The sequence below is a fragment of the Scyliorhinus torazame genome, chromosome 10 (assembly GCF_047496885.1).
Source record: "Scyliorhinus torazame isolate Kashiwa2021f chromosome 10, sScyTor2.1, whole genome shotgun sequence".
Lineage (NCBI taxonomy): Eukaryota > Metazoa > Chordata > Chondrichthyes > Carcharhiniformes > Scyliorhinidae > Scyliorhinus > Scyliorhinus torazame.
The window spans coordinates 198,231,696-198,249,927 of NC_092716.1; the positions used below are offsets into that span (position 1 = coordinate 198,231,696).

Consider the following 18,232-nt stretch of genomic DNA (forward strand, 5'->3'; position numbering starts at 1 on the left):
ACAAAATATGACGCCCAGCAATGTATGGAGTTATTGGGTCAGATAGTTAAAAGCTTTGTCAAAGATGTAGGGTGGAGCTCCCTCCCCCCCCGCCCTGCCCCCCCCCCCCCCCCCCCCCCCCCCCCCACACACACACACAGCGTATTTTCCAGCAGTGGAGGCAGCCCACCATTGGCCAGTGGTAGAATCTTCCAGTCCTGCCGATATCTATGGGGGTCACGTGCCCCACACATTGAGCCACAGGGGAACATGCAACAGTGATGAGGGGACTCCCATCGGTGGGACAGGTAGATCCTGCCAACAGGCAGGCTGGAAAATTGCAGCCATAAGAAGTGACTTAAAGTAGGAAAGAAAGGTGGAGAGTCGGAGAGATTTAAGGAGGGAAGTGTAACCCCCAATTGTGGAATGATTAACATCAGGGATGCTCAAGGAACCAGTATTAGAGGAGCAGAGGGATCTCGGGGGTTTGTGGGGCTGGAGGAGATTACAGAGGTAGGGAGCAGTGAGGCCATGGAGGGATTTGAAAATGTGGATGAACATTTTAAAATCAGGGCAACACTGACCAGGAGTTGATGGAGGTCTGTACTAACCTGTTGAACAAGGGAAGAGTTGCACCAACACATTAGTCAACTGCCTGTTCATATCACCAGGAATAGCAACTTGCACTTATATAGCGCCTCTAACATTGCAAAGGGCAATTTGTTGGCGCAATGGTTAACACTGCTGCCTCACGGCGCTGAGGTCCCAGATTCGATCCCGGCTCTGGGTCACTGTCTATGTGGAGTTTGCACATTGTCCCTGTGTTTGCGTGGGTTTCGCCCCCACAACCCAAAGATGTGCAGTCTAGGCGGACTGGGCACGCTAAATTGCCCCTTAATTGGAAAAAATGTATTGGGTATTCTAAATTTAAGGAAAAAAACATTGTAAAGGAAGTGAAAAAGAAATAGAAAGGTAGAGCGGTTAGGGCCCAGGCAGCTGAAGAAATGGTCACTGGTGGTGCAGTGAAAGAAGCTACAATTGGACGAATTGGTCCGAGGGTTAAAAAAGGAAGCTAACCATAGATATTGCTGTTAGTTTTAAATAGCTAAAGTGACAGTACATTAAATTAAGAGAACTATCTAGACCAACCACCTGTATCCTCCTATACCCCTTCAATTCAGGTGTCTATCCAGATAAGTCTGAAAGGTTGCTAACGTATCTGCCTCAACCACCTCACTTGGCAGTGCATTCCAGGCCACCAGCACCCTCTATGTAAAAAACTTCCCCCGCACATCTCCACTGAACCTTTCCCCCCTCACCTTGAACTTGTGCCCCCTTGAGATTGTCATTTCCACCCCGGGAAAAAGCCTCCAACTGTTCACCCTATCTATATCCCTAATAATTTTATAAACTTCTATCAGGTCGCCCCTTAGCCTCCATCTCTCTAGGGAGAATAATTCCATTTTATTCATTCTCTCCTCAAAGCTAATACCCTCCATAACAGGCAACATCCTGGTAAACCTTTTCTGTATTCTCTCCAAAGGCTCCACGTCCTCTGGTAGTGCTAGCACTCTTGCCACAGAAGGTTGTGGGTTCAAGTCATAGAGCTGGTTTAGCTCAATGGGCAAGACAGCTGCTTTGCAATGCCAAGGTCAGCAGCACGGGTTCAATTCCCGTACTAGCTTGCCCGCACAGGCGAAGGAATGTGGCGACTATGGGCTTTTCACAGTAACTTCATACTTGTGACAATAAAAGATTATTATTATATGCCAGCAATGTGATCCCATTGTTGTGGCTAACACCCCCAGTGCAGTATTGATGGAGTGCTGCATTGTCAGAGGTACCATCTTGTGTGCGAATTAAAATTGAGTTCCCTATCTGCCCTCCCATGTGAATGTACAGGATATTATTTTGAAAAACAGCAGGAGTTCTCCCCAGTGTTTTAGCCAATAGTTATCCCTCAAACAAAATCTAAAACTGCTTATCTGATTGAGTGCCGTTTGACGGGCCTTACAGCAAACAAATTGGCTACATGTTTTCCTCATTCCAATGGTGATTGCACCTTGAAAATATTTCATTGGCTGTACAGTGCTTTGCGAAGTCCCGAGCTTGTGAAGCGTGCTACAGAGATGCAAGTTCTTTCTTCTTCTTTCCATCTTTGAAATCGTTTCCAGGAAGACAATTGGTGCCTTAGCTTCTATGCCAGATGGTCTGAACCAAGGTTCCTTTAAAAAGGAAAATCCCATCACTGTTGAGGTGGAAGGACCACCCATTACCAGTGCCACAATGGCCTGGGAGCTGCAAGATGGATGGCATTCCGTCCAAAACATTTCATTCTAAATATATTCTAAACAATATATAATTCCATTGAGAAAGGGAAAAAGAATCAAATAATAATAATCTTTGTTGACACAAGTACATTAACTTTGCAATGAAGTTACTGTGAAAAGCCCCTAGTCGCTTCATTCCGGCGTCTGTTCGAGGGAGAATTCAGAATGTCCAATTCACCTAACAGCACGTCTTTCGGGACTTGTGGGAGGAAGCCGGAGCACCTGGAGGAAACCATGCAATCACAGGGAGAGCGTGCAGACAATCAACCTAAGCTTTGCAAGCTAAGTTCTCCCCAAAAGAGGAGGAGGCTCCTTGAACTATTCCTGACAGCCTGGTCTGCCCAGTTTAATGTGCCTCATTTTGAAAGAAATTTGCAAGAGCAAAATAAGGGGCGGGATTCTCCGACCCCCCACCGGGTCGGCGGCGTGAATCCCGCCCCCGCCGGCTGCTGAATTCTCCGGAGCCGGGGATTTGGTGGGGTCAGGAATCGCGATGCGCCGGTCGGCGGCTGTTGGCTGCAGCCCCCCCGGCGATTCTCTGGCCCGCGATGGGCCCCGGGGGGTGCTCCTATGGTGGCCTGGCCAGCGATCGGGGCCCACCGATCCGCGGGCGGGCCTGTGCCGTGGGGGCACTCTTTCCCTTCCGCCTCCGCCACGGTCTCCACCATGGCGGAGGCGGAAGCGACTCCCTCCACTGCGCATGCGTGGGAAACTGTCAGCGGCCGCTGACGCTGACGCGCATGCGCCGCCCCGAGATGTCATTTCCGCGCCAGCTGGCGGGGCAACAAAGGCCGTTTCCGCCAGCTGGCGGGGCGGAAATTCCTCCGGTGTCGGCCTAGCCCCTCAATGTTGGGGCTCGGCCCCCAAAGATGCGGAGCATTCCGCACCTTTGGGGTGGTGCGATGCCCGTCTGATTGGCACCGTTTTGGGCGCCAGTCGGCGGACATCGCGCCGTTTCGGGAGAATTTCACCCCTGATGTTCATTCTGTGGCCATTTGCGCAGTGCTCTTAAGATAGAAAACATGGGTTCAGGTCCCACTCCAAAGAGTTGGGGTAAAAAGCAGAGGTGGGAGGGCACTAACACATTTGCTGCAGGCCGATGTACCAGTTCCCTGGCTCCATCCTGCCCCAGGAGCTGGGAAGGGGCAGGGGCAAGACAACCTGCTCACTTGTGTCCTTGGCACAGCATGGCCAATTTTAAAACGGGCAACTGGGATTTTCCAGTCTGCCTCCAGGTTCCTGCAGGCAATGGGGGCCGGTTCAACTGCCTGGAGCTTCCCATCTCCAAAGCGATATCCCAGTTGCAAAAGCCTTTTTTTCAATCTCGAACTCATGTCATAGGGAGTGCGCCTGTATTTTGAAGCACCCTCTCCCTTAATAATAATAATCTTTATCAGTGTCACAAGTAGGCTTTCATTCACACTTCAATGTAGTTACTGTGAAAATCCCCTAGTCGCCAAACTCCAGCGCCTGTTCGGATACACTGAGGGAGAATTTGAATGTCCAATTTACCTAACACGCACGTCTTTCGGGACTTACGGGAGGAAACTGGAGCACCCAGAGGAAACCCACACAGACATGGGGAGAACATGCAGAGTCTGCACAGACAGTGACCCAAGCTGGGAATCGAACCCGGATTCCTGGCGCTGTGATGCAACAGTGCTAATTACTGTGCGTCCCAGCCATCAAAGCGTGCTGCCCCTTACAAGCTGGAAGGCCTCTAGGTGGCCGCCAAGTTTTGAAAGCCCACCCACTGGCATTATGTGGCGGGACTGCCCTCTGGCCATTAATTAATTAGGCAATTTGCAGAAAATCTCTATACTGCGGGCTTCTGATCCATGTTTCAGCCTGATGGCAAGATTCAGAAGCCTGTAGGGAAAATCAATGGCTGACTTCCCAGTATGGTACGGAGAGGGTGCCGCACTGTCAGAGGTGGAGTCTTTTAGATAAGACATTAACCATGGCACTAACTTGAAGAGGATTTCTCTCCTGTGTTGTGACCAACTAACTGGGTAAAAACATATTTTTTACATCCCTCTAGTCCTATTGCTAGTGTCCTTGGATCTCTGACCTCTGGTTACCGGCCTGCCTGCCAATGAAAATGGATCCTCCTTATTCACTGTATCAGATCCCTTCATTATTTTGAACACCTCAATCATATCTTCATTTAACCTTCCCTGTTATAGGGAGAAAGAAAAGCAATGTATCCAGTCTCTCCAAAAAAGTTAAGTCCCTCACCCCTGATAGTAAATGTCCTTTTGAACCCTCTCCAAGACCTGACATCCTCAAGTGTGGCCCCAAAAACTGAACACCATGCTCCAGTTGAGGCCTAACCAGTGTTTTCCAATGGTTGAGCATATGACTTCCTTGCTTTCGTACTCTACGCCTCTCAAAGCAATGATCGGACTTCTGAAAACTCATATCCTATAGATTTTTGCTTGCAGCGTTAGTGTACAAACACTTAATGAGGCATGCCGCATGAACGTACAATGGGCGAAATTCTCCCGAAACGGCGCGATGTCCGCCGACTGGCGCCCAAAACGGCGCCAATCAGACGGGCATTGCGCCGTCCCAAAGGTGCGGAATGCTCCGCATCTTTGGGGGCCGAGCCCCAACATTGAGGGGCTAGGCCGGCGCCGGAGGAATTTCCGCCCCGCCAGCTGGCGGAAACAGCCTTTGTTGCCCCGCCAGCTGGCGCGGAAATGACATCTCCGGGCGGCGCATGCGCGGGAGGGTCAGCGGCCGCTGACAGTTTCCCACGCATGCGCAGTGGAGGGAGTCTCTTCCGCCTCCGCCATGGTGGAGACCGTGGCGGAGGCGGAAGGGAAAGAGTGCCCCCAATGCACAAGCCCGCCCGCGGATCGGTGGGCCCCGATCGCGGGCCAGGCCATCGTGGGGGCACCCCCCGGGGCCAGATTGCCCCGCGCCCCCCCCCCCAGGACCCCGGAGCCCGCCCACGCCGCCTTGTCCTGCCGTTCAAAAGGTGGTTTAATCCACGCCGGCGGGACAGGCAATTTATCGGCGGGACTTCGGCCCATCCGGGCCGGAGAATCCAGCGGGGGGGGGGCCCGCCAACCGGCGCGGCACGATTCCCGCCCCCGCCGAATATCCGGTGCCGGACACTTCGGCAACCGGCGGGGGCGGGATTCATGCCAGCCCACGGCGATTCTCCGACCCGGCGGGGGGGGTCGGAGAATGACGCCCCATATTCTCAACCCGTGAACTGTCTTCTCTTTGCTAAAACAGGCGAAGATTGTGATGTAAACCAGTTAAGTGTTTGCCCAATGATCATATCAGAAATAATTTGCGTGGAAACAAACTGGAATAATGGAATTGGTAATCAAAAATTAATGAAGTTGCTTAAAAACTAGGACTTCAGACTATTAATTTTATTGGAAAGGATAAAGCCATGTTATAGACTTGGGCTGAAATGGTGGCTTGTAAAAGAACATAGGATGGTGCTGGGGTTCCCTGCTGTTTCGCAGTCTAATGGGATAATATCAAAGGGTTGTGTTGCACTATTGTAAACTGATATCGCAGCACAGGCTGTGGTCTCCTTCTGAAAACTCTTCTAAACTTACTCAAATGCAGATCTTCGGTAAGTATCAAGGGGAAAGGCTACAAAAAGGCAATTGGTTACCGTGCTCTAGGCAAACAGTCTAAACACAGGTAGACGTCAGGAACAAGGCGAGACGAGAAAAGTGGCCACAAAGGCTGGAACCTGATAATAAAACACAGCAAGCCTCTTGGCATCTAGTAAAAGCAAAAGTTAATGTTTTAGCTGTGGACCCCACAACAGAGCACAGCCGAGATGGGCAAGTAGTAGCCTGGAAATGTCAGTTGTCTGGATTTATAGCCTACAGCTACCATTCCTCAGTCTTATATTGTTGACCTTGACATTGAACGACAATTTCTTCCCCAGCCAAATGAATTTTTAAAAACTGATATTTAAATATTCATTTGCTCACCCATAAACTTGAGCTCATCCAAAACTGTGCCGACCGTGGTTCCTAGCTTACACCAAATCCTGTTCACCATCACTCCCGTGCTCACTGATGGATATTGGCTCCTGGACTACTGAAGCTTCAAATTTAAAATTCAATTCTTTGTGTTCAATCCCCTCAGTGGTGTCGTCCCTCCATAATTCTGTAACATCCTCTAGCCCCTCCATGATCTCCATGGTCTCCCAATTCTGGCATCATGCCGTCTCTCCACCATTGGCCGCTGTCCCCGCAGCTTTCTAGGCTCTGGAATCCACTATCAGTCCTCTTTTTAAGATGATGTTTAAAAACGGCCTATTGCTAACATTCGATTATATATCCTGATGTCTCCTTTTTTTAGCCCCATCAGCTTTTTGCCTGATGGCACTCCTGTGAATTGCTAAAGGATGTTCAGGGTAATATATAAATGCAGGTTCCTGTTTTCTTCATCGGCAAAGGCCATTTAGGCAGGGATGAAGACCATAAGTCATTTGTTTGCAACTTACCCAATGATGGTAGCAGGTTTCCAGGACTGTCATCTGATTTAGTGATTGATAGGAACTGCATAAATGGAGCACTCCGCTGGCTTCCAATTTTATTACAGATCAAATACATCCAAATGCACTGCAATAATGGAAATCATAATCAGGAAATAATGAAATTCCCTACAGACCTGACTCCAGCTGATGAAAATTATTGAATCGGACATAGCAAAATGTTATGCACCATGATGGAGGCACCTATGGCTTTCATTAAAAATTTCCCTATTAGGGTGGCCAGTCAATACTGAGAAGGAAAATACCCCGTTCCTTGTTCTACATTAATCCACACCTTGGCAGAAATCCATTGATTTGTATAATACGTGAACTGTTATTTTCTGTGGTCTTAGGGGAAAGGGGGTGAATAATGGAATTCTTCCTATTTTAAAGCAGTAAAAGACATACTTGCATTTCTGTAGCACCTTTTGTGACCTTAGGGCATCTCAAAGCACGTTACAGCCAATTAAGCACTTTTGAATTGCAGAAACGTGGCAGCCAATCTGTGCACAGCAACGTTCCGCAAACAGCAGTAAGATAATGAACAGGTAATTAGTTTTATTGATGCTGATTGACGAGACCCAGACACCAAAGGCACGGTTCTCCGAAATGGAGACAGAGCGTTTGCGCTGTCGTCGCGTTTCACGACAGTGCGAAACGGGCGTGGGCAGTTACGATTCTGGCCCCCACAGGGGGCCAGCACTGCACTGGAGTGGTTTACGCTGCTCCAGCCTCCCTTCCCGGCACCAAAGGGGGGCTGCGCCAACCCGCACATGCGCAGTTGGGCCGCGCCAACCCGCGAATGCGTGGGGGACTTCCTCAGCGCGGGAAAAAATGGCGCGAATGGCAATTCGCCCATGCGTATGGGAGAATCGCGCCCCAAGTCTCTCAAACTCCGAGTGCTTCCAATTTGCCACTACGTGCACAACACCTAATGCTGGACGAGTAAAGATTTTCTTCAACTAAACAATGGGAAGAAAGAAGCCACTGACTGCATTCCCTGCCAGATTCTGTTCCCCAGCTACCAGCCCCAGGCAACTAGCTGAAGCTGGACCGGTTGGTTTCAAACCTTGGCGTCATATTTTGCCTCGGGATCTGCTTCAGATCACATACCTACTCCATCACCAAGACTGTCACCGTCTACCCCTACAGAACTGCCCATCTACGCTGTTGCTTCAGCTGATCTGCAGCTCATCTATACTTTTGCAACCTCTAGATTTGACTAGCCAGTCTCCCATCTTCTTCCCTATATGAACTTGAGTTCATCCAAAACCTTGACTTCCATGTCCTAATTCACACCAATCCCTATTGACACATTACCCTTGTGTTCATTGTCCTGCATTGGCACCCGGATAATGCCTCAGTTTTTAAGTCCTCTTTTTTGTTTTCAATTTCCACTATGGCCTCATCCTTATTTACTCCTTATCTATGTAACATTTACCAGCTCTACAAACCTCTGGAATCTCTGTCATCCTACAATTCCGATCTCTTGAGCATCCCCAGTTTTAACACTGACTCCCTCTACCACTGACGCACAGTGACAACATTATGTGCAATCTCCTAAAGCAACTCACCAAGACTTCTTCCACAGCACCTTCCAAATCTGTGACTTCTACCACATGGAAGAACAAGGGCAGCAGATGCATTGGAACGCCATCACCTGCAAGTTCTCCTTCAAGCCACCCACCATCCTGGCTCGGAACTTTATCAGCGTTCTTTCACTGTCGCTGGGTCAAAGGCCCTGAATTCCTATCAGCACTGTGAGGGTACCTACATCAGGTGGATGCAGCCGTACAATCAAATGCATTAGGGATTGGGCAACAAATGCTGTCCTGGCCAACGACGCCCACATCTTGTGAAAGAATATCAAGAAATCTACAATTAACTGTGCCTTCAGTTGCCTCGGCCCTAAGCTCTGAAATTCCCTCCCTGACCCGCTCCACATTGCTCCCCTCCTTTAAGATGCTCCTTACATCCCAACTCGTTGACTAGCCTTTTGGCCACCTTCTTAATATATGTTTCTGGGGCTTGGTGGCACTCTTATGAAGCACATCAGGATATTATTAATAGACATTATATAAATGCAAATTTTTGTTCCTGGCTAATTGGACATTTCTTGCAAAGAGACAGCACAGGATGCACAGGTTTAATAGCCATATCCTGTACTGTATCATTCTGCAATTCCATAATTTATCTGCTATTTTTCCACCACTTTTTTGTCTTATCTCCACCAAAGGAGCCACTTCCTAACCAAAAGCTCCCTTCGGTTGTGAGACTGGTCTCGAGAGCTCTGCACACAAACTGCTGCTCCATGCCTTAGGCAAAATGAAAACGACCGTACACTAGGCTGGCCAGATTAATCCATCCTCCTCACTCCCTCCTTGGAGATGAGACACTCCACAATAATTGAAACAAATGCAGCCTGCAATAACTCCTGCAATATATTCCCAACTACAGTGAGCATGCTTAGTTAGTGGAGTCAACCCTAAGAACCAATCATTTAAACTCTGGTGGCAGATGCCATCCATGTTATGATTACATACCGCATTTTCACTTAAGCGTCAGCTGTGAATCAGCGGTAGCATTCTCGTTTACTCCACAGACTTGAGCCCATAATCTAGGCCAATGTTTTCAATGCAATACGGAGAGGGTGCTGCATTGTCAGAGGAGCAATCTTTCAGAAGAGACTTCAAACTGAGGTCATTCTGCCTTCTCAGGTGGACACAGAAGATTCAAAGGACAGCATAGTAGTCATGTTGGGGCGGCACAGTAGCACAGTGGTTAGCACTGATTCTTCACAGCACCAGTGTTCCAGGTTCGATTCCCCTCTTGGGTCACTGTCTATGCAGGGTCTGCACGTTCTCCCCGTGTCTGCGTGGGGTTCCTCCAGATGGTCCGGGTTTCCTCCCACAAGTCCCAAAAGACATGCTTGTTCGGTGAATTGGACATTCTGAATTCTCCCTCAGTATACCTAAACAGGTGCCGGAGTGTGGTGACTAGGGGATTTTCACAGTAACTTCATTGCAGTGTTAATGTAAAACTAATTGTGACACTAATAAAGATTAATATTATGTTACTGGATTAGTAATCCAGAAGTCTGGATCTGCAAATATGTGTTCTCAAAAAGGGGAACAATGTCCCCTAGCGAGCATATTTAGCCAGGTATTTCCCTGCACTTGCAGTGCCAAGAAACACATGGCTACTCAATGTGACTCGCATTGAATAAGGGGCCTGAACGGGGAACACGCAGCCGAGCCCGCACATAGCTCCGTTTTGTACAGTGGGGAACTCCGCTCGGCAGAACTCCCCATTGTAGCGAGAGATCGTGTTGCCATTTTTAAATGGCATCCCGGTTACCGAGGCCCCCGAAAGAATCCCCGACCTCCCCCCCACAGTCCAAACACAATATGGGTTACTCCAGCCACCCTCCCACCACCCATGCCGGACCAATCACGCACATGCACAAAAATGCCAGCTTGGCACCCTGGCAGTGCTACCTGGGAACATTGGCAGTGCCATCTGGGCACCTTAGCAGTGCCAGGCTAGAACCATATGGCATTGCCAGGGTGCCCAAGTGACACCAGCAGTGCCAGGGCATCACTGTGCCCCAAAGGGCATGCAGCTGGGGACCATATTGAGGACCAGCACCAAACAATGCTCGCCCGAGGTATCTGAGGTGAAGGGGTTGAATCCCAAAGCCTCAGGTGCCTCAGGAATCTACACATTAGAGTGAGGCAAGGGCAGCATGGTGGTGCAGTGGGTTAGCCCAGCTGCCTTACGGCGCCGAGGTCCCAGGTTCGATCCTGGCTCTGGGTCACTGTCCGTGTAGAATTTGCACATTCTCCGTGTTTGCGTGGGTTTCGCCCCCACAACCCAAAAATGTGCAGGCTAGGTGGATTGGCCTCATTAAATTGCCCCTAATTGGAAAAAATTAATTGGGTACTCAAAATTTTTAAAAAAACATTAGAGTGAGGCTAGCTGTCTCGCTCTAATATGCAGATTTGCTAAAAAGTAAGCGGGATTCACATCGCAATGCCTCGCGAGACGTTGCGAGCTGGGTAGATCCCGGGAGCGGTATCTCCCAGCTTTCAACGGCCACTGTGCGCTACAGTGAGCTGGATTTCCGTCGCAGCACGGTTTCAGGATCATGTCCCAAATCATGACAGCTGGAGAGCTTAAATCTAATTAAATAAATCTGAAATAAGAATGGTGACCAAGTAACTATTGGATTGCTGTAAAAATCCAAATGGTTCTCTAATACCCTTTAGGGGATAAAATCTGCAACCCTTGCCCAGTCTGGGTCTCGGTGTAACTTGAGACCCACAACAATGCAGTTGCCTTCTAGCAACACACTCAGCCAGGGCCATTATAGACGGTTAGCAAATGCTGGCCTCGTCAGACACGCCTTTTCCCGATGAATGAATAATAAAAGGTATGGGGAGCTCTCCCAGGTGTCCAACTGAATATTTACCCTTCAAGTAGTGTCATTAAAAAAAGATCTGGGGCGAAATTCTCTGGAAACGGCGCGATGTCCGCCGACTGGCGCCCAAAACGGCGCAAATCAGACGGGCATCGCGCCGCCCCAAAGGTGCGAAATGCTCCGCATCTTTGAGGGCCGAGCCCCAACATTGAGGGGCTAGGTCGGCGCCGGACGAATTTCCGCCCCGCCAGCTGGCGGAAAAGGCCTTTGGTGCCCCGCCAGCCGGCGCGGAAATGACATCTCCGGGCAGCGCATGCGCGGGAGCGCCAGCGGCCGCTGACAGCATTCCCGCGCATGCGCAGTGGAGGGGGTCTCTTCCGCCTCCGCCATGGTGGAGACCGTGGCGGAGACGGAAGGGAAAGAGTGCCCCCACAGCACAGGCCCGCCCGCGGATTGGTGGGCCCCGATCGCGGGCCAGGCCACTGTGGGGGCACCCCCCGGGGCCAGATCGCCCCATGCCCCCCCCAGGACACCGGAGCCCGCCCGCGCCGCCTTGTCCCGCCGGTAAGGTAGGTGATTTAATTTACGCCGGCGGGACAGGCATTTTAGCGACGGGACTTCGGCCCATCCGGGCCGGAGAATCGAGCGGGGGGGCCCGCCAACCGGCGTGGCGCGATTCCCGCCCCCGCCGAATCTCCGGTGCCGGAGACTTCGGCAACCAGCGGGGGGTCGGAGAATTTCGCCCCTGATCATTTTCACATTGGTGTTCGTGGGATATTGCTATGTTTGTGGGATGTTGCTATGTTTGTGGGATATTGCTATGTGCCATTTGGCTGCCATGTTTCTCTCCCTTCCTCTAGGGACGATGCTTCAAAAAGTACTTGTTGGTTGTCAAGCACATTGGGACATCCTGAGGTTATATCAATTCCATTCATTTTTCCCTTACTTTATAAATTGCTGGCAATCTTGCTTTTTAATTTGTTTCTGATGAACACGAGTTTTGCCTTAGTGTTTAGATGAAGTTTGAACGCTCCAAAGCCACAACACAATCCAAACACTGACTACTTGACTTGTCTCTTCGGGGGATGTGGTTTATGTCAGAATCGCACCAACAGCCAGAGCTCTGACAGCTCTCTTCCCCAGAAATAATCCACTTGATGGTCCAGTGGGAATGCCTCTTTGAAACAAAAAAAAACAAGGAGCACTGTTGGAAAACACAGCAGCGGACAATGTTCCCAAACATCCTACGCAAGTTCCTAGCCCTAACCAACAGAGACGAGAGGGAAAACCTTTTTTATACAGCAAGTAGTCAGGATCTGGAATGAACTGCTTGCGAGGGTGACTGATACAATCACACCTTTCAATAAGTATTGGATAGGCACCTGAAAAGAAAATATTTGCAAGGTCATGTCAGAGATGTGGGACTACCTCAGTTGCTCTTGCAGAGTCAACACAGATACGACGGGCCAAAATGGCCTCCTCCTGCTCTGTGACAACTCTATGATTCCAACAGTTAATGAAGGCATTAAACAGAATAAAACCTTTTTGGTCGCTAATGGACACATTATAAGCCAGCTGAATATCAAATTAAAACTTACCATGGTGTGCCATATATTTGAAATCCTTTCACCGTTACCTCTGAGTCTTGCACGTAAATACAATTGGTCAGGAGTGATTGGACATTGTCAAAGTCCTCGGGCTTCAACTTGGAGACAGATGGGAAGCGGTAGTAGTCCTGCTTCACCAGCTCAGCAATGAAGTCCTTATCAAACGTCAGTTCATGGTTTCCAGCGATGACTATTTTATATTCATAAGGAAGGCTTCCTGTAATTGCAAATGAAGCACTTAATTACAACCTTCTTCCCTTGTTAAACATGCTCAAGGAATACGTAAAGGGCAAGAGAGGAAATATTTTTAAAATGTACAGGCTGCCAGAACAATTGTCGCAATAACAACAAAGGTTACATCAGGCACCATTAATCTCACTTAATTATTCAACCAATGGTACTGTATCCCATTTTCCCATAATTTTATAGAACTGAATCCAAGCGTATATAACACAGGCAGTTTCAATATCAGAGATTCTTGAAAGGTCGAAGAGTTGCAAAGAATTTTGATGAACTTAAGGTTGCCTTTTGTGCCGATGTCATTGAGCCCAGTGTCTTCTGGATAAGAAAGAGACCCCATTTGCTCTCTCAGTGGACATATAAGATTCCATGGTACTATTTTGAAGAAAAACAGGCACATTCACCCTGATGGTCATCCTTACACTGCTGTTTGTGGCATCTCGCTGTTTGCAAATTGGCAGCTGCATTTACTACATTGTAATACTGCATAGTACTTCATTAGCTTTAAAGTACCATATGTATACAAATCTTTATTTTCTTTCCAATGTTGTAGCCTGAATTTGCTTTAATTTGTCTCAGTGATATCATCTGTGTTCACTGCTTCAACAAATACATTTTGACTTAAATCAAAGCAGGCAGGCATTGAATTAATTATAAGGGCGGAAGTCACACTTGAAGACACTTCTAAAAGTAATTTAGGGTTAATAGCTGCATTAAAATAATTCACAAAGGAGTTAAAAATGTGTACAATAGCCGATCTTCAAAATCAGGAACAAACAAACTGCCTCAATCAATAAAACTGACAGTCACAGCCTGTGAAAACGTTATAATTCTTTAAAAGCAGAACATTGTGAAGAAAAATGACTTGAAAAATAACTCAAAACCTCCATTTAACTCAAGTTTCAAATCCTATCACTGATTTTCTTTTTGAAGGGCAAATATCAGCAATCGATCTATTTCCTGAAAAGTCTTACTGGCCCCTTAACCTTCTGCCTACAAATCCTGTTGACAAAAAGGTGCGACCAACAATTGTAACAACCATTCAATTTTGCCATGTCAACTGTCATGGTGCACTGCAGGCTTTGGTCAGTAGGTGACGCTGCAAAATGAGTTTCTGAAGCATCCCTCCCAACCGCCACCATCTTGCATATAGATTAAAAAATGAATTAGCCGCAGGGTAATTCACTGATTCAGCAAATTCACTCTGCAAAGAAGTCATATTTTCGCTGAACTTCACTTTCCTTCCTATTTATGCCACACAAGTGCCAAGCGATGACCATCTCCAACAAGAGAGAATCTAGCAATCTCCCCTAGATATTCAATGATATTACCATCACTGGATCCCCCAATTTCAACATTCTGGGAGTTAGTATTGAATAGAAATTGAACTTAACTAGTCAAATGTGGATACAAGAGCAGGTCAGAGACTGAGAATCCAGAAGCGAGGAACTCACCTCCTAACTCCCCAAAGCTTGTCCACCATCTACAAGGCACAAGTCAGGAGTGTGATGGAATACTCTCCCCTTGTCTGCAGCTCAGTCAACACTCAAGAAGCTTGACACCAACCAGGACAAACCAGCCCACTTGAACAGCAGGAATGGTGGTGACTCAATCTGAAGCACCCTCCCTATCAACAACCTTCAACATCCACACCCTCCACCGTTACCCTCAAAGCAGCAGCAGTGTCTCCCATCTACAAGATGTAATGCATCAACTCACCAAGGTTTCTTCGGCATCTTCCTTGGCCCCATAGAAGGGCAAGGGGAGCAGATACATGGGAATGCCACCACTTTCAGATTCTCCTCCAAGCCACACACCATCCTGGCTTGGAAATATATCACCGTTCCTTCATTGTCGCTGGGTTAAAATGCTGGAACTCCCTCCCTAACAGCACTGTGGGTGCATATACACCACATGGACTGCAGCGGCTTAAGAAGGCAGCTCATCACCACCTTCTCATGGGCAATTAGGGATGATCAATATAATATTGGCCTAGCCAGTTCTGTCCATGTCCATGAAAGAACACACTTTTAAAAATCCCTGCATTCTTGGTACCTTCAGTACTCAAAAGCGCTACTAACCTCAGTTTTGAATATATTCAATGGCCAAGCATTCACAGACCACTGAGTTCGATAATTCCAAAGATTCACAATCCACTGCATGAAGAAATGTCTCATCTCCTCCGTAAATGCCTGAGACTTCGGCCCTCTCCTTATCCTGAGACTTCGGCCCTCAGTCCTAGATATGCCCGCAAAGGGAAATATCTGCTAAGCATCTCTCCACCACGCCCCCTCAGAAGCTTACACGTTTCAGTGAGATCAACTCTCATTCTCCTAAATCTCTCACCCTACCCCAGCTCGCCCCAAAGGAGAGCCAGCCCACTTATTCCCAAGACGCAATCAGGTGAACCTTTTTTGCACTCCCTTCTAAGGCAAGTATATACTTCCTTAGGTAAGTAGACCAAAGGTGAACACAGTAACAAAATTGGTGAGGTAAGAATAAAGACAGCTTGACTGGGCGAGGGACGAAACCTCTATGTATAGATCTATTCAGAGTTGGCAAGCATACCCTTTTCTCTGTTGTTAATAGGTGGGAGAACCTGTTTTGGGAAAGGTTTACACTGACTTTGTCTCCAAGATCAAGCACCTGAAATCTTGGTGTCTCTCCAAGTCTGCACCTTAAATGAGTTCCCTAGACATGGGTGTGTTTTGTTCACAGAGCCCAGAGCATAAATCTTCGACCAGGGCCAGCTCACAAAGTGCTTCAGCTTCCAGAGCAGTCAGTATAAACCTTTTCTTAAGCAGATATCAAAGGAATAGCTTTCGACAGCCCTGAGGGAAACATGGGTCAGATTTTTACGCTCTTCCATCAGCAGGTTTTTAGGTGGGTGTTGGGATGGGCGAGGGGGCAGGTGGGGGAGCATGAAATTGATGGAACGAGATTCTCTCTGGATTTCCACCCGATTTTACGCTGGGGTGGGCAGGGTCTTGTACAGGAACCTCACCTCCATCACAAGCCCCTTCAGAAGTTGGGAGTTGCCCCAGCTCCCCAAGGTAGCCTCTGGACCTCTCCCCGCAAACCCTTTTCCCCCTCCCATACACCGGCTCCCCATCGACCGTTCCCTCGTGACCTCGGCCAGTACCGCCCCACCCCGCCCCCCCTCCGCCTTCCCTACCCTACCCGCTCCAGAGCACCTTAAAAATACCTGGGCCTCTGGTTCATGGACTTAAGTCTCGGACGTCTACCGCTCCTGTCCACTACAGCACAGTGCACAAAAGGACTGGAGAGCTGCCTGCCAATCAGATTAGGCGGCAGCTCTCTTAGATGGGATTTTCTCCCGAATGAGGTCCGGCAGCCAATCAACACTCGCTGAAGGGTTAATTGGCTGAGGGCCACTCTGAGTCGGCAGGAAGGGATGCAAGACCCCGCCATATGAAAAATTCCGACCGTGGAAAATTTCTCACATTGGAGGAGGCTATTCAGCCTGTTTGTGTCAATGCTGGCTGAAAAAGAGTTGCCCAGCCGAATCCCACTTTCTCATTCTTGTTGGTAACAGAGTTTCAAGTGCCGATCTTATTATCTTTAAATGCAATTCGTGTTTCTGTCTCTCCAAGCACCCCCCCCACCGCGCCCCCCCCTCCCCCCCCCTCCCCCCAACCTCTGAGTGAAGAAACCTCTATTCAATTCGCTCTAATCCTGGAATTACTTTAAACCTATGTCCTTTCATAATTTACCTCTGTCCTGAAAATTAGGTTCTTCCTGTCCATTCTCTCTAGGCTCCTCAATTTGATTTACCTCAGTTAAGTCTCCCCTTAGCCTGTTCTGCATTATAAATCTGAAGAGTGCTTTCAGATTTATGAATCGTTGCACTTCCTGGATTCCGACGGCACTCCGGAGAACTAAAGAGGGATCAGGGCTTTGAAGCAGGTGGGGGAGGGGTGCAATGAAGGGGGAAGAACACAAGACCAGCAATGGCAGTGTTACCTAATTTGCCGAGTGCAATATTGTTCAGAAGGCCTCTTTGACGTACAAGAATAGACAAGAAGGAAAGAAAGAAATGAAGGAAAGAACATTTTCTTATAAAGAATTCATAACTAAGAAAGCATTGATACAGTACCTTTCACGAACTCCAGATTCAAAGCACTTTACAGACAATGAATTATTTTTGATTTATCACTGTCGAGTTGTACGGCGTACGACAGTCCACTTTCACACAGCAAGCTTCCACAAACAGTAATGTGATAATGATCCGATGGTCTGTGTTTGAGTAAGTTCTGAGAGAGGTCAACAATCTGAAATGTTAACTCTGTTTATCATAGATTATCCTAGAATTTACAGGGCAGAAGGAGGCCATTCGGCCCATCGAGTCTGCACCGTCTCTTGGAAAGAGCACGCTACCCAAGGTCAACACCTCCACCCTATCCCCATAACCCAGCAACCCCACGCAACACTAAGGGCAATTTTGGACACGAAGGGCAATTTTGGACACTAAGGGCAATTTAGCATGGCCAATCCACCTCCTGCACACCTTTGGACTGTGGGAGGAAACCGGAGCACCCGGAGGAAACCCACGCACACACGGGGAGGATGTGCAGACTCCGCACAGACAGTGACCCAAGCCGGAATTGAACCTGGGACCCTGGAGCTGTGAAGCAATTGTGCTATCCACAATGCTACCATGCTGCCCCCACTGATGCTGCCAGCTCTGCTGAATGGCCCCAGTGTTTTTTGTTTTGAGATGATGTTGGTTGAGGAATAAATATTGGGCAGGACACCAGGGGGGACTCTCTGCTCTTAGCTGCATGGTGACTGACGTGTTATGTATTCTGGGATAACACAGGCTGCAACTGGATGCAGCTTTAACCAAAAGATACTCCAGACCTTGAAGTTAGTTCAAACTGATTTATTGAACCAGTAGCACAGTTAGCACAGTTCTCTATGAGTTCAACTCTCTGCTAACCTAAGTGTGGTTACTCTGTCTGACTGAACCAGACTAGCTCTTAGCCATGTGCTGGAGGTGTGATACTGTAAGTACACCCTGACTCACTCTGTAGATGTTCATCCGTGGAAAGAGGCGGAGCGTGAGTGCCTCGTGCCTTTTATAGTGAGATACCACCCCTGAGTGTCCTGCCTGCTCATT

General features: G+C 48.4%; 1 protein-coding gene across 4 annotated transcripts in view; it reads right to left on the reverse strand.

The window, feature by feature from the left end:
- Nucleotides 1-18,232, reverse strand: part of mpped2a (metallophosphoesterase domain containing 2a) — a 289,849-nt gene that overhangs the window by 185,924 nt on the left and 85,693 nt on the right. For all 4 annotated transcript variants that reach the window (XM_072466237.1, XM_072466240.1, XM_072466238.1 and 1 more), the window contains exon 4: nucleotides 12,844-13,069. In XM_072466237.1, the coding sequence (XP_072322338.1) occupies nucleotides 12,844-13,069 (226 nt within the window). The remainder of the gene's footprint in view (nucleotides 1-12,843; nucleotides 13,070-18,232) is intronic.